This window comes from Atractosteus spatula, chromosome 6, assembly GCF_055471065.1.
Source record: "Atractosteus spatula isolate fAtrSpa1 chromosome 6, fAtrSpa1.hap1, whole genome shotgun sequence".
In the NCBI taxonomy this organism is placed as follows: Eukaryota; Metazoa; Chordata; class Actinopteri; order Semionotiformes; family Lepisosteidae; genus Atractosteus; species Atractosteus spatula.
In genome coordinates this window covers 48867577-48884622 of record NC_142711.1, presented here as the reverse complement: position 1 = coordinate 48884622, position 17046 = coordinate 48867577, and the positions used below count along the sequence as shown (strand labels likewise).

General features: G+C 37.1%; 1 protein-coding gene across 3 annotated transcripts in view; it reads right to left on the bottom strand.

Annotated features, from left to right (window-relative positions):
• dnajc13 (dnaJ homolog subfamily C member 13) overlaps positions 1-16203 on the bottom strand; it is an 81672-nt gene extending 65469 nt beyond the window's left edge. For all 3 annotated transcript variants that reach the window (XM_088919394.1, XM_088919391.1, XM_088919392.1), the window contains exons 1-2: positions 16067-16203; positions 6467-6547 (exon numbers count right to left, since the gene is read on the bottom strand). In XM_088919394.1, coding sequence (XP_088775520.1) covers positions 6467-6534 — 68 coding nt within the window. In that variant the 5' untranslated portion in view covers positions 6535-6547; positions 16067-16203. The remainder of the gene's footprint in view (positions 1-6466; positions 6548-16066) is intronic.
• Positions 16204-17046: the final 843 nt, after the last annotated feature.

Sequence of the window (17046 nt, the reverse complement as noted above, 5' to 3'; positions counted from 1 at the left end):
TTAATATTTTAAGGTCAAACAGACATTATGTCGATGTCCATCAGAGAAAACTTTCTTGGATGCTACATGCGCTCCACCGAAACAATCACTGTCGGAGCGAGTCACTTCTTACCGACTCTGCCAGTTTCGGTGACAACAGCTTTAAAAGCACCAATTGGAAGGGTGATGCAGCAGCCACTGATAATGCCATCAGTCAGTTCACAAGCACCCACACAGACAAGGGTCACTGTTTTGTACCAACTCAATGATGCCTTGAATAGCTCAGAACAAACCCAACTTCATACCTGGCCAAGAGCTGTCAGTTTGCAAATCCAAGTCATAATCATCTAACGCACACAGCCTAAATTCAAACTACCCATGTCTGCAAGGCAGGATTTATTCTGTTCTTTGAGCTATGATCTTGGCAGGTTGAGCAATACTCTATGGCTTAATACAGCCCTTCTACACAGGACATTACACGTTTTCTTGGAAGTGAAGGATTGCTGTTAGTACATTAGTGTAATTTTCAGTGGGAGGACAAAATTCCCCGACCCGAATTGGTAGCGACCAATGAATCATGATGTGACTGAATGAAACATGGCTTTCAGAAATAACTTCTGAATTTGTGATGTAACAATACTTCTGATCTACTAAGAAAACAACTGTAGGGGTTCCTAGTCTCAAAAGCCTTTAAGGTGCCAATTTTTGAATCACTGCATTTCTTGGGGAACTTAAAAATTCCAAATTTCAAATAAAAATTACCGTTTCTTAAATTGTTAAATAAGTGTTCAATTAAGTCAACAATGCAGCAGGGGGGGAAAAAAAGACCAGGGCTTGAGCCCCCTGATTTACTGGATGAGAGAATTCAACTCAAAACCAGCGAGTGCAGCATTTGGCGGTAAAAAGAAGAGTGGGACCAAAACGGCTAAAAAGCTATTGTTTCACCGTTTCCCAACTGCACCCCAAAGACCTTCTAATGAACTGGACAGAAAACATGGATTTAACCTATTTTACAAAGTCATGGCAGACTCCAAATTTGAGAGTTGCTTCCTGAAGATTTCTGTGATAAAAATATTACTACGGATTATAATGAAAACGAAATGGCGTAATAAGAAGGGGAATGGCAAATAAAACAGGCGCATGCAATTTCTACATAAACATCACTACCATCCAGCATTAGAAATACGCCCTACTGTACATCTGTGGAAGTACAATGCTAGACGTGAGATTCACTCAGTATGTGGTTCCACCACCATCACAAGACTTTGTCCCAGACTTTCTTTATGTCTCCACTGGAGAGTGCATTTTGCCTAGTATGAGAGTTTGTCCCTTTAATGCTCGATTCATGACACCACATTGGCGTGAGCAGAGCATGAAACGGACTCCGATAACTGAGTCTGGATCAGCGCTTACATTTCAACAGCTTTGTTACAAATGAATACAAAATCTTTAGCACGGAATGTAGTAAACCTATTTTATCAACAGAAATGTGTTGCACAATTTCTCAATAAGACTTACCACCCCTTTAAATAAACTCAGACAATTCCAGCACCTGAATCGGCAAATCCATCTGAAAGCTCTTGAGCAGTCATGGCTTAATGGACATTTATATTTCATGAGCATGATTGATCCATCCAAGTAAAGAAAGTTTTAAAATATTCAGGCTGGTGCCCATAAAAATGAGCCTTATGAACACATTCCACTGGGTCCAGAGGATGACAAGCTTCTCTTTTTAGCAATACAAGGACGTAATAAGAAAGAACAAGCCAACATCAGCCATGTTCTTCTCCGACCTCTTTCTCAATTTCATCAACAGTTTTTTTCCCACCAGTACGAATACTGTTCTACTGTAAGTAACTGCAGTACTATACAGTACCTCCTAAATCTGCACAGAAGCAAATAATATAGCCCTACAATCCATAACTATAATATTCTTTTACTACAATATTTGCAGCTCGTCACCACTATTATAAAAAGGTTGTTTAAATCATATAGTTGAGAGCAGAAGAGATACACATTATTTGTGTGATGACTGCCAGGCACTAAAGGCTAAATAAAAGAGAAACCGCTCTTATGCGGCTACATGAACTATACTTTAGTCTCACCATACTCCAAGCATATAAGTTATAATGTTAACTGCAGAATGGCAAACTACTGTATATGCAGCATACTGGCCGTAACAGTTCAACCAATTTTCAGACTTGTCATGGATGTCTAAAATTGAAATGACATGAAATAGTATAGGACATCATGGTCCCTATAAATATTCACAGAACAACAAGAAGGGCAAAGTACAGTACACTCCAGTATTTTAAAAATAAGAAGAAAAAACAATTTTAGTAGTAAATAACTCGGTTAACATTCTGGGTATGTCAGCTCTGTCTCAGTCGCTGTACTCTTTGAACAAAATCTTTCATAACTGCTTTACATATAGTCAAATTAAAGAAAACAATAAGAATAAAGTCAAATACATTAAGTTTATTTTCCACAAGACGAGAAAAACTAGTTGATATTTTTCAAAGTTTTAATATGCACAATTGTTCCTTTCAGAGATATATGAATATCATGGACATCTTGAAAATGAAATTCTCATGTGACAGACAACTATATGATTCAGTGTGTACCATCATTCTGTGCACTCTTCATTTCATCTTCAGCAATTATTTTCTATTTCATTAAAAAACAAGTTGATTTAAAATAACCGAAACAGAAACTATATAAAGGGTTTATTTTAAATTGATCAACATAGATCAGTTAATCAGCTAGTTCTAAAAACACAACCTCACATCCTGCTTTTGACAGTGTATAAACTAATAATAAACTCATTTTTTTACTCAATACCTGTAACGGAGACTATTTGCCAGCTGTATGCACTTTAAGTACTTTCCATAAGAAGGCTATATGAAGAATTTGTACTATGTATTATAATACAGCCATATAAAAGAAGAAATGATAACATTAAATGCATTAATAATCACAGTAAGTATGAGCCTCAAATTTCTGTCCATCCTGCATTTACAGTATATCCTTAATTGTGAGTATGGACATATGTGTTCAATACCATCAATGCCCTATATTTAGACAATTGTAATGAATCTGCCTTTTTGAGAAGAGAAGAATTAAAGTTAATTTTGATAAATAAGAAGAGAGCATGTAGCTCTAGCAGCAATTGACTTTGATGACATTCCACTTGAAGATATTCTGCTGTTTCTGCATGGATTGTGCTGCTGGCTTTAACTTCTGTAGAATTATAGGAACACCCTCGGCTGTTCAGGGGGTAACTGGGGATATTTTAAGGGATTTAACAACTCCTTATTTTTGACCCAGTTAGTGCATGTCACTGATCAAAAATTCATTAGTTTATGTGGTTTTAAACCAAGTTGTAGAACATACCCACAAGTCCAAAATAGCACACTCTAGCCTGGCAGGCCAATAGCAAGTGTAAAAATTCAGAAGATAAAAATGACACTTCCTCCACCCAGAAAGCCAGACAGAACAACTCGTACAGTATTTGCATCTCATCTTGTTGCTACCATGCATATCCACAAAACACAAGAAAACTTTCCAATTCCAATGTCTAACAATTAAAAGTCAATAAGTTGGACAGTGTCAAACAGACTAGAACAGCCCCCACAGATCTTCAGCTTGGCTGGTAATGCAGGAGCACTCCAAGCTTGCTAAGTGACTTCTAAATTACACAAAACATCTTCCGTGTTCTGTGTTGTATGATGAGAGTAGAATGATCTGGGACGAACTTGACTGAACCTGGCAAGGTTGTGATTCTAAGGCTGGCTGTAAGATGTACTGTCAATAAGTATAGTGCAGAATTTTAAAGTTGAAGGAAAGAGTCTTGTGCCTATATACACATGAACCATCAAAAACCCTATGTGAATTTATGCCTTCAATGGTCCTGGTGGTAGAAAAAGTAAAACATTAAAAGGAAAATTTCTACTGGTGCCTTTTCAACAGGACAAAATGAAGCTAATAAGTGATTAATTTTATCCTCCAATTCAGCCATAGAGGATTCAAGCAATATTCTCTTTCTCCAATGCTTTGCGGATATTGAGGGCTTTTAGGAGTATGGAATATGCTAGGCAGCAAGGCTGTTGTGGTCAGTGCCCTTATTTACTGCAGGAAATGGCTGCACGAGATCCTAGGATCAATTAACTACCCAATGGGCTAGATGGGGCGAATGGCCTCCTGTTGTTTCCAGCCTCTCTTATGTTTCCTTCTAACAATGCTGAAGGAAAGGTTTGAAAGTCTCCAGATTTACTTTTTTGCTGATGTTTAAGTTGTCTGTGTCAGCTTTTAGAAAGCCCGTATGGCAACAAATAATAAAATCATTCAGCAAGTGGGTTTGGGTGTCAGAGGCATTGGAAATGACCACAGTGAGTCACCTAAACTGAAATTAAGTTTATTTTAAAAAGAAAACAGGTGCTGAACATGACACTGTCCTTAATATGCCAACAACGTACCCAAAAGGCACTGAAAGCCTTCTACTGCAGCGTTTTGCACTTGATGGAAAAGCAAATTAACTAAAATTAATTAGGGCTTTTGTCAAAAGTTAAAAACTTCAAAGGTTCAACGATTTGCTGTCTGCAAAAGATTCAACAGTAGCTCTAAGCCTTTGAAGGCTTATTAGGTATTCACGCAGTGGTGTGCATGGCAGTTATATCCCATGTATATTTATTTTACTTGTATAACCAACTACACTAGTAGTTTTAACTCATCCTACAGTATGTGTTTAATACTGAAAGCACTGCTGTCGTCACATAACAGTTAAACCCTTCAGCTAAACCATGTTCTCCCACCTGTCTATTTTAGAATTAATCTCACCCAGTAGGTCACGATCTTACCAATGGTTAAGGTTCTCAAAATCTACCCCCCCACACACACACGGCTGTAACACAATCTTATAAGTTTATTTTAGGGAGTACAAAACAGCTACTGTGTATCTCTTAATATTTAACATGTATTAAAAAATATGTAAATCTTCTTTCCCTCATTTATATGGATTACTAGTAACAATCTTCAATGAAATAGGTGAATAAAAATGCATACCAATACACTATGCAAACCTCTAATAAAGACACAAGGCTCAAAATAATCCCATTTGCTACAAAGCTTTTGGTTTCCATACTTTTACTGAATGGTGCCTTGTAGAGTTTATTTGTAATATGGTATGCAATTTATGTTTTATATTTTATGATAGCATGCAAAATTTTGAATCAAAGCTTTATAAGAACTTATGTACTTTAGTCACAAGAAAAATGACAATGGCACATTTCAGTTCAGTGATAATGCGTTATATAAAATATTTTAAGCTTTCCTTATATTCCTATTGTGTTCTTTTTGCAATTTGATTATTCTGAATTACAAAAACTACAGTGCTGACTATGGAAGCTTTTGTATTCATGAATCTCATTTTTAGCATTTTAACTGATAGAATCAGGCAACAAAAACAGGATCAAAGTACCTTCATTGCCTAATCTTTCTGAACTACAAATATGCTTTCTTTCTCCTTTACCTGACAATACACATTATGTGCTCCTGAACATGATCAACAGCCTAGATATTACACTGCAGTAAACAATCTTTATACGGATCATTGTTCTTTCTATGAGGGCAATTACCTACAGATAATATTTGGCACTAGTACTCTACAATTCCTTCAGAAAGTGGTTTGCAAAGGTTTCAGAATGCATTACTCCTTTCAAAAAATTATACTACATACACTGTATGCCTAATATAATTAGACCTTCTGCCTTTCTGCATTAATCTATATAGAGCATATAACTAACATTTACATCACAGCTAAAGTGAAACAAAAACTACAAAAAATAGAAAAATAAACTTGAACAGTACTTCATTAATAGCACCAACATCAAATCAAATATTCCAAGAACGCTGCATGATAGTAGGCTATAATAAAGTACATTGAGCACTTAAAACTAAAACAAAATCACAACTGAGTGTAGCACTGTACAGTCAGGATCTATATAGTCACTACAAGTGGAATTCTGCAGCAACAAACATCTCAAGACCAACTGCTATCTTGCACAAACAATTAGCATATTATTCTGCATATCTGTACCATATGGACATACCATCGGGGGTTCAACACAAAACCTCAATTGGTAAACCGGACTTGGCTTTATTGCCAGTGTGTTGCTCCAATATACTGATGAGATGAAGACGTTCTTATCCTCACAAGTGGGGTTTTTTTTCTGTGTTTTTGTGTTTTGTGCACCAAGCTTGACATTCAAAAGGTTCAATCACTCCACCACCTGTGGCCAATCAACTCTCTCACTAATGCGTGTGCAACAGAGTCATTCAAGTGTATCACAGTCAGTCACCAATCATCAATGAATCAAAATCACACCAACCATTTAATTAATATCTAAATTTATCCTAAAGACATATATGCACAGAGTGCCATGTTCTAAGAACTAAGATACAGAAGCTAAAAACAGAAGAAAACACTTACTTTCCCCTCCAGGAGTGCTTTGTTGTGTAGAAACAGGCTAAGTCTTTATTGTCTTTGAGGATATTCATCTTCCAGCAAGGCCTAAAAACAAAAAAACAGCATATAAAAGATTTACTCAAAAGTTAAATTTGATTAAATCGGTATGGAACTAAATTTTAAATTTCACAAAGGCAGAAAATTATTAAGAAATTAAAATAGTTATAGTGGGACAGTGAGTCAAAATCAGGCTCTTTTATGAATGTTACAGAACAAATTTGTGTTTTTGTACAAACTTCTGAACAAAAACCTTACTAGAGTGAACACTTTCCCACTTCTTCACTCTCAAATGCAAGTCTCAAATTTGCATTCAGCTTTTTCCCTCCTGTAACAAGTTTTGCAGACGTAAATTGAACATTAATAACACTAAACACCAATCCAGATGTGGATTCCAGATTAATTCAAATGTGCCACTAATCATAGGCCTTTACAATTAAAAAAATCTTAGAAATATCCCACCTAATTAAATTAATCAATCATAGATGATTATTGACAAAGGATTCACTATACAATTTAATACATAGATTACCAAAAGCAACATGCTTATCTGCCACTTCTGCCAAGTGTATGTCTGCCAAAGCACAGAGCTACTTACTTTCTAAGAAAGCTTTTCAGGCGGTAGAAGCCAATCTCCCTATAGGGTAAGCTTTAAGGCAAAACATGGGTTCATTTTTCTTCTGCATAGAGCTAATCATCTGCCCTTTGCATGAATAAATTGCAATCATGTAGACAAAATGAATAGACCTTAATCATTCCATAGAGCAGTTCCTGTACATTATAAAATAGATTTCCTCCTTTACATAGATTTCAGTACATTGTTTTCAGCTGCAATAAAAGGCTCATGTACTTTAAATCTCATTTTTAAGCTGGGACTATATTCAAAAAAACTTTGTCTAAGAAATCACAGTAATCATATTAAAGATATGAAAAGAAGATCTTAACACAAAAACAGGAGGAAGTAGCTGTAACCAGGATTTAAAAACTTGCCAGAATTCTGTGATCTTTTCACACAGTTTCCTGTTGAAAAAAACAGTCCTAAACAGCAACTGACTTTGACCTTTCGTAGCTCACATTCCCAAAATACAATCCATGCAACTTTCACAGTATCTATCCAAATTCAACTGCTGATTGAAAAACAAACTCCAGCTATCCCAGCTATAAGACAGAAGTAGTAGCAAATGTGAAAAGGCATTAGACAATTAAAACTTTTCCAACATTATCATGGGGATAAAATCACCTTGGCATTAGGAACAATGACTGCATTTACATGGTAAAGTATTGGGAACATAAAGCAACCAGAATTTTGGAAAAGGGCGTATATAAATATATTTTGAACACTCTGCTTTCACATGGAATTCTCCTATTCCACAAACATTCTGTATTTGACTGACAAATGGAATATCACCTTCTTTCCCTTAAGGGTGAGTGCAAAATGAGTTCAGCTCTTGGTGGAAAAAATGTTTGCTGGCTTGTTATGAACAAAGATGTATCCCTGATTAACAACAGAAAGTAGATTGTGATTAGAAAAATGTATCAAAATTAATTCATCTGGAATTTGGTATTTGTGATGAAACTGTAAGAATCTTTTATGGTCAAACCAGAAAGCAGTCTGTTGGCAGTACTGAAAGTAAAAATCTTACAAATATACTGTATTTGCGCACAAAACTTTACACAAGGCAGGTAAGGTGCCTCTTTGCAGGCAATAACAGATAACCCTTGCCTGTGTGCAACAGCCCAACACCACAGACATAAACAGAAAAAGATCTACACACTTATACACAACTGCATACAAATTGGGAACCTTCATAATAACCACCTCCTGCTCTGAAAGGAATAGTCAGTATCAAAATAAAATGATCACAGTAAATACAGAGAAATACAACTGCATACATTATGTCTCCTTGACAGAAAGATTAGTGGCTATAACAAGTTTTGTTATTAAAAGGCCTCATTAATAAGATGGTAAAATAAATCTAAGAGAGGAAAGCATGTAAGTAGTTTATGCAAGATACAGGAATGTTCATTAATATATCTTATTTTGTACAACTTATAACATTCATGTTTTATTTGTCCCATTTGATATTTTTCACATCATATTCAGTTTAACTCCCCAATGACCTGCAAATTGATACAGGTGACACAATGTAAGTAAAGAACAGAACTCATTGCAAAGTGTTATTTTATCTTTCTACTGAACGATTAGTGTTCTGTCAAGACCAACATTCGTTTCCATCTTAAAATGGAAGATGCAATTCTTCTGCAAAATAACAAAAAAAAGTCTAAAACATAAACACTTTAAAAGTAACATTAAAGGCTGTACCACAAATCACAAAAATAATTACAGCACAATTTTCATTCATTTTCAATAGCATAAGGATATAAACTGTAAACAGCAAATGAAAATTACTTGGCCTCTTTGATCTACAATGTACAGGACAATCAATACTCATTTTTCAATGAAAAGGTATTATTTCAGCAACATATTACATGATACTATGTGACACTCTAATGCTGATGAACATACCTAGAGCTACAAGCATCGTTATAGCAATGAGGTATAATTGAGGTATGAGCAATTTAGTGTGCAGCACTGCAGACTGACATCCAGAAAGCAGGAAACTAATGCATGTCACAAGAGCTTCTGACTGTTGTATGCTAATTAGTGGTTTATGACAGGACCGCTTAGTCAGGAAACACGTGCTATGTCCTGCGCTGCTTTTCACAATTATACTTCATGAGAGAAGTAACAAAAGTAAAAGACCAGAAACAAAAGGTTTGCTCCAAAGCAAGCAGAATTAAAAAAAAACATCTATACATTGGACAAGTCCTTTTGATAAACAGACCAGAGCTTTAACAGCAGATGAAAGGAGCAGTGAGTGTACAGTGTGTGCATCTACAGTTATGTAGTCTATCACATGCTATATCTATTATCTATTTTTCTGGGCTATCTTCTCTTACTGCTCATTTTACCTGTTAATAATTAACCATTTCACCACAATGAATATAATAAAATCTTTCTATGAAGAGTATGCTGAGACACACAGTACAAAAGCACATTACTGATGAATAGAGTGAGGTTACTTACAGCATCTAAATCCATCTGTTAACCACTTCTTCCTAATTATCCCTGGAAAGCTGCTATTTTTCTTTTCATCCTCTCAAGTCTGGACCTAGAAACTGCTAATTAATCCGGCCTTATGCTGCATAGCAGCCTGAGGGGGATACAGACTGTGCCCCAGCTCATGCAAAATCCACACTGTCCAGCTTATGGCTCAATCTTTCTGTAGGAGGCCTGCTGTACAGTACCCTCTTGTTGCTAACACCACAAGATCACAGGTGCCTGGCAAGCCAGCAGGGTCAATGCTTGACAATAGACCAAGGACCCAGCCCAAACCTAGCAGTGCTCACTCAATTGTGTGCAGCTGTCCGTGGAATGCTAGTCACAGTTAGTACTGACACACAGGTGGGATACAGGGTTCAGCCTGTATTCCAAAATGTCCTGTTTTTTGTTCGCAACATGGAGTAAGCAACCAACACTGGTGGAGTTCCATCTGAACTCAAGACATTCCTCTTGAGTCAAAGGGAAAATAACACGAAACACTCTTCAGAATTCACATGAGCTCTGTACACTGCACATGGAAGAGACGCTCCCATTGGAGTTCGGAAGACCAGACATCATGCAAATGAAGGAGTAAGGATGGATTTCATATGCAAATTAGCCATGTGAACAGATTTTGTGCTGTTTTGCAGAAAAATGCACCAGGAACAGCAGTTCACCCAGAGAACATAAACATGAGAAAAGCCCACGGAAATCCATCTGGTTATTATTACTAAAAGTGCATCATTTGATGGCTTTGATAAAACTGTGGCTTGGAATTCCCTTGTGCTTTCTTCTTTCATATCTTGTTTAACTGATCTCACCCATATCATTTTTTACCTCACTGATGATGCAGACTTTTATTTAACCGGGAACAAGTCTGACTAATGCACCTCACATTTCAATAATTGAAAAGAAAACATGCAACTTAACCTGAAGGTATAAAATGAAACAGCACATTCCATCTATACACAGATCTCCGTGGCAGAACTCCAGCTGATCCCTCCCAGACACACACACCTGAGGCTGTCATGGGAGAAGCTGATTTACATTTTCATGTGAACTGTGGGTTTATATGTGAAAACAGATTTGGATATTCAGGTACTGTACATCTTTCTCATGTGAGTCATTATGTGGATTTTTGTTTTCCCCACACACCTATTCTTCCCTTTGGACCAGGATTATGATACAGGAGAGACTGCCCTTCAGATGAAATATTAAACCCAGGTCCTGGTTCCTTTGCTATTGAAGATCCCATGGCACTGAACTCAATGGTAAGGTCTTAACTCTGCTGTCCTGGCTAAATTCCACTGTGGGCTTGATCTGTCTTACCTATGTTCCCTGTGAATTCAACTAGTGAAGCAATTTCTCACTCATCTACCTGATCTACTGCACAGAGGGGCTGCTGGCACATCTTCCTAGTGGCTGCTTTACTTCAGTAGCGGATGAAGTGTATAGAAGTCCATATCTATAAATAACTGGGGGGATAAAAAGCAATACATAGTATTTATTCAAATAAAAAGCTCTAAGTAAGCAACAAAAGAAAAACGACGCAACCTGCGTTTGCATATTCAACAAGCCAACATCTGTTTAAAATACATTATGTCATATGTTATGTGGTTTAAAAGTGTGCGGCTTTCTATGTGTAATTCTTGAAACAATATTAAAATGTGGAAGAGCATCCCTGGTGGTTGAAACTACAAAAGTCTTAATTTACAGTTCAGGCATCACTAGTTTCCATCCGAGTTGTTGTTAATCAAGTAGAACCAACCAGTATTCCCCACAGGCCAACACGCACGGTTCAATAGGTTCAGTCAACCCGGGCTGCCACTACTTGACACGTAACTCAGAACCTTGTGGTTTGCTAGGCAGCCACCTTGTAAGCTGGCAGTGCTCTCTATGAGACCTACAAATGTCTGAATGACCAAATTATGTGCAAAACGCCACAGTCACTCCTGTGCCGATACGAGGGCTGTAGATGTGAGCTGATCAATTTTAGTTGGCGATGACAAAAATCAGAGGCATCAACAGAAAAACTGCCCATTTTCAACTTTTAAAAAAAGAGGCCGTTGTTCTTCTCAGCAACTCTTCACGAACCTTAAAAAGTGGCAGGATTAGGGCACCTTGGACACCCTCAGTTCTGTTTGGCATCTTGTTTTAGTTATTTACAAATCAGCTGAGAAGATTTACTAACATGTTGACCCTCTACACTTTGATGTGAAAAAAAATCTACTTCCTGTAGAAAGCTTTTCATGAAGCTCAGTTCCTGATATGTAGGGAATTCAACACTGTTCTTCAATGCTTTAAAAGTAGTTCTACAAGTTCAACGAACATTTTAAAAATGTGCAGTCAAACTTCCTTTGGCGCTTAAGCTGCTATCCACTCGGAAAAAAACCTACCGATTAGTTACCTGTATTGTGTGCCAGTGGTTTCTAGCCTTGGTCCTGGGGGAACCGTGCCTCTCCTGTTTTTCGAGCCCCATTCTTTACCACAGGCTGATAAATTTCACTTTTATAGATCTCAGACTACGGCTTCTCAGGCTGTAATGACAGTGTTATTTTCAGCACTGAGGCATCGACCCATAACTCTTTCTGCGACTTCGGATGTGAGATGGGGCTTCACCTGGCAGTTTAAGCTGTACAATCATTCAGCACAAATACAAAATTATCTATTAGTCTTTAATTCTTATGAAAGGTATACATTTCATTTAACGTCACTTTCCTGCTTAAATAGTAATTGCCAACTGCCATTTCCTTTGGGTGATATCTGCAGACATATCTTTGCAAAATTCTTTTTTAAAGGTTTTAACATTTTGCAACTGCATTTTATGGCTCAAGCCTGTTTGGTGGAACAGGGGTGGCCTCATTGTACCCAAGAGTATCCAACACAGAAAAGCCTAAGGCAAAATGCTGCTCGCTCAGTGGTCCAGAAGACTGCTGTAATTCACTGGTTGGAACTATTAATGAAACAGTAGGTGTGCTGTGACACAAGTACAGGGCAGGAAAAAGCCAGGCGTTTACAGCAAGTGTATTCTTTTATTCTCTGGCACAGATCTGATAATTGATCTGATTACCCTATAGTTACAGTTACCCTATATACAGATTTGTACAATCAGTGGGTTTCAGAAACATACTTTAGACCTTAAGAAGCCCAGAATTCTGTGCCTATAAACCACCACAAAGTAAACCACAAAATGTCTTAACAGGCCAATGACAGAAAAATGTCCTAAAAAAATGTATCCAACGCAGGACAAAATCTCTCCAAAATACAGACGCCAGTATAGATACACAATATAGGAAATCAGAATTCCTTACCATAATTAAGACTGGTTCTCTTGTAACTCCAGAGTCCGGTACTCTTTACAGTGCTCAGATTACCTGAGCAGTATTTGATTCTAAAAGGAAAAAGGAAATCTCCTACGTCTCAGCTTCGATAACCTTCCTTCTTTGCTTCCTGTCCTCTTTCTCTTCCGTACTCTTCCTTCCTTCCTTTTTGCCTATTTTCCCACTGCTGTGATTACGCTCATGTACATTTCTATGGATGCTTTCTTAATGACCTCATTAGGAATTGTCCAGTTACAGTTGAATGTTTATTCTTTAATACGACAGTCTTAATTATTTACTCTGAAGCTAATTAACTCAAGTAAACTATTGCGAACCCCCTCTGATCTCTAAGTTTACTTTCCTTATGGCCCAAGGGCAGCAACATACGCACAGCAACACAATATCCATTTTTCAAACCTTCTGAGTAAAGCAATTAAGCTGGGAAGTGCCAATATTGCTAACTCCAGCTGAAAACTCATCTGCACTGCTATCACAACTTGAACCCTTACATCTATCTGATGTTCAATGGCATTAATAATGACAACGTCTGGTACATAATTCCCTTTTAAGTCTACAGATATACCACACATTATGAAATAAAATACATTTGTCTTAAGTTTCTGCATAGTTGGGTGTTGAGAAAACGGCTTGAATTTTACCTTTGTCGCTTAATAATCTCCAAGATGCATTTTTCCTGTTTATAACATTTTTTTAATTGCAGCTGAAAATAAAGCCTCGAACTCTGCTTTTTCTCACTTTTGTTTAAAAAAATATGCATGTAACACAAAATCACTTTCATAAAATGTTGAACAGATAGAAAATAGGGTTGAGTTAAAATTACAGAACTTCCTACAGTGATGACCGTATTCAACAGCAAAGAGCTGACAAGGAAGCTGACAAATCCACCAAACAGCTGTCTATGACACTTCTTAAATCAGTATTTTTCTTCCATTTTAACTATGAAACTGCTTTTTTTCCCCCACAAAATGTCCAAATTCTGAAAACCAGGGTACTCATATTTCAAGGCCACTCGAATAACAGTATCAAATTCATCATTCTAGCTTGTCTGGTGTTTCCTGTACAAGTGTTCACTTCTTCACAACAAACAAAAAAAAAAACAGGCATTCCAAAAACGTCTCTCACTCTCCATATATCTGCAATGACAGCATAACTTTCACAAGTGAAGAACTTATAAAATAAATATTATTACTTATTGCTATAGTTGTTGATATTGTTAATAAAACATGTCCCTTGGTATCACCCAAATACTGCACAAAGAAACAGGACCTCCTTTTACATATTGGGTTATGGGAAACATTCTGTTCAGTCCGCACTTTACTGCTTCTGCTGAGTTAAAATTTAAATCTGAGTATTTTACAACAGGTATAAAGCGTTCTCTCCTTCATTTTTATGGCAAGTCCCAATTAACTACCATCTAACGCAGCAATTTAATGAAGTTCAATTCTGCACTTGACCAGTGCTGGCAGACAGAAGTATGGGAATTGCTGTACAACCATTAAACATTGAAGATCAATATATTGTTAGGCCAACATCACTTTGAAAAAGAAAGTTCCTTCCAAGAGGTCCCACTTGAAAAGATAAAACAGAATAGGCTTATCTCTGTTGTGGCCAGATATAGTATAGCATCTTCCTAGAACATAGGCACTGCGTAATACAGCACTTGGAATTGTGAACTGTTGCTTCAATTAAGTAATATGCTTAGTCTGACAATTTGATGATGTGCAGCATGTCCACATCTTGAAAACTGGTCGGTCTCTTTTTTTCTTGGAAACTCAAATGATCAAATTCATGCTTCTTCTGTATACAAAGCTATCAGACTCAAATACTGGTCACTCTCCCTACATTTTCCAAATACATACTGTATTACTGTACATGGCTGAACCAGCGGTACAAAACTGAAATGCTTTTGTACCTGAAACACCTTAGCATTTTCTTGTATAATGCTCTTGTGCATCGAAACCAAATACCTTACATTCATACAGAGATTCATACAATTTTATTCATTTTGTATTATAAAACACAACGGACATACGCTACACACTTGGAACACTAAAGAGAATTAAAACCGTTTCAAAAAAAGTAAACACATCTAGATTTCTTAGCATAAAGCAATAACATGTATTTGTTTATTTTTTGTGAATATTCAGTCCTGCCAAATTTTCTTGAGGCCCGTGACATATTCTCGCTTCTAAAAAGTTTAAAGAAGCTGCATTATTATCGCAAGTACGCCCAGCAATATCGGTGTTGTTACAATCCAGCAGCGCACTCTAGTCAATAAGCAAAACGCAAACGCAGGACGAGGAAACAAAAAAAAGAAACACATTGTCATTTAAAGTTCATTCTTAATGACGCAAATGGATCACAGGTTTTGTTTAACGGAGGAAGTTAGTGGGTGCTATATTTGACATATTAACTTCCAAGACTTTCAAGTGCTAAAGGATGTTCACTTCTGTATGGGTTTCAAATAAGCTTCGTCACTACATAGAAAAAAACGCAAATTATTACGCATCACACCACAACTACTATTCATTTGGCAAATGACCCCAATAACAGCTATACTATGTTTTTTTAAGGGATACATACTGTATGAAATGATCCCAAACCATTTCCTAACACTTTCTTGCTTTCCTGATCAGTTAACGAAAAAGTGCTGCCGCCTTCAAAACACTAAAATCAGCTGACAAGAAGGTACAGAATAGCATTAAATGTATGCTAATAAATGTATATTGCTCTAATGGTACAGTCGATACCCGAAGACTATAAAGAACTAAAACAGTTTTCAAACTAGCCAGTGACATGACATGGCTTTCGTTCATACTCGACGAAGGTGAAAACTGCTTCGCTGGTAAATTGTTAAAACATTTGGTCACACGGGTGTTTCGAAAACTGATCTGCGGAATAAGCTCAGAAGAAAAAAAACATCCGATTTGCCAACGCAGACTCCTAAAGCAAAGCAGGCCTTTATTATTAAAGGGGCTGTAGACTCCAAGCAGGGCTAAGTCCGGACTGTCACCAGTTCAACACAATCTGCTGCAGTGCTAAACTAGACATCAAAAAGGTAAAGCAAGTTGAAATCGAACGCATTGGTCGTCTAATATCATCCATCAGACTATGCTTCTTTACCTGGAATGCTGATATCAGTTGCAAATGATTTCTGTGCTTTTGCCCCCCTCCAACGTGAATGGCTATTATTTTTTATCCTGTTCTTGGCATCGGCTCTGCGCTCTCACTCAGGAGGCTGCCATCTTCCCTCTGCCACAAGCAGGCTAATGCGCATGCGCCCCGCCCAGCTTGTCATGGGACTGTCAGCTGATTGTGAGGACAGGAAGTCGGAGAAGACAGCAAGTCTAAAGGCCTCGTTCATTACATACGGATAGTTGTGGATGTTATGCCTTAATCCATAGGTTGTTGATGTACTGTAAATTGGTTCAGTTGCTTTGGTCAGGATGCTTAAACCCAATGTATATGATTATGTAAAACTAAATGCGTGTCAAATATTTCCAACCTGATGCTTTGTTATACTGAAACGCATTATGACTATCAACTTTATTTTAACAATTTTATCACCCCCACCCACAAATAGTGGTGATAATTCCCTGAGATAGTAGTTAGTATATTTGGTTCTCACTTTCAGCCATGTAAAAAATGTTTCCAGGAGGTCTTATTGGTGGGTGACTTACAATGAATTGTCCATCTTTACAAATTATAAGACATGACTGTGACTTTCCAATCTGTTCACAGCTTTGTTTTGTTTTTTTGTGAAAAAGGTGCTTCTTCATATGTAAATATTATCTCTTCTCTTCATTGTGTCCTATGAATTTCACTAATCTGTTCCTCCTTTTTTCAAATTTAGATCTGATTTTTCCTTTTTAAGAAAAAAAAACATAACTTGAAGGGTTTACTTTTGGATAGTCCCTAGTTTTTGGAACTACGCTCATGGGCTATTCCCATCCTGGAATCACCTAATACAACCCTCATGCCACATTGTAGAGAGGTTGGCTACATGTACTTCAAAACCTGTTGCTATTACAGTATATCACTCTTGCACTCTGGAAGCTCTACAGAACAACCAGCCTCAGACTGAGGACTGATGCAACTCTCAT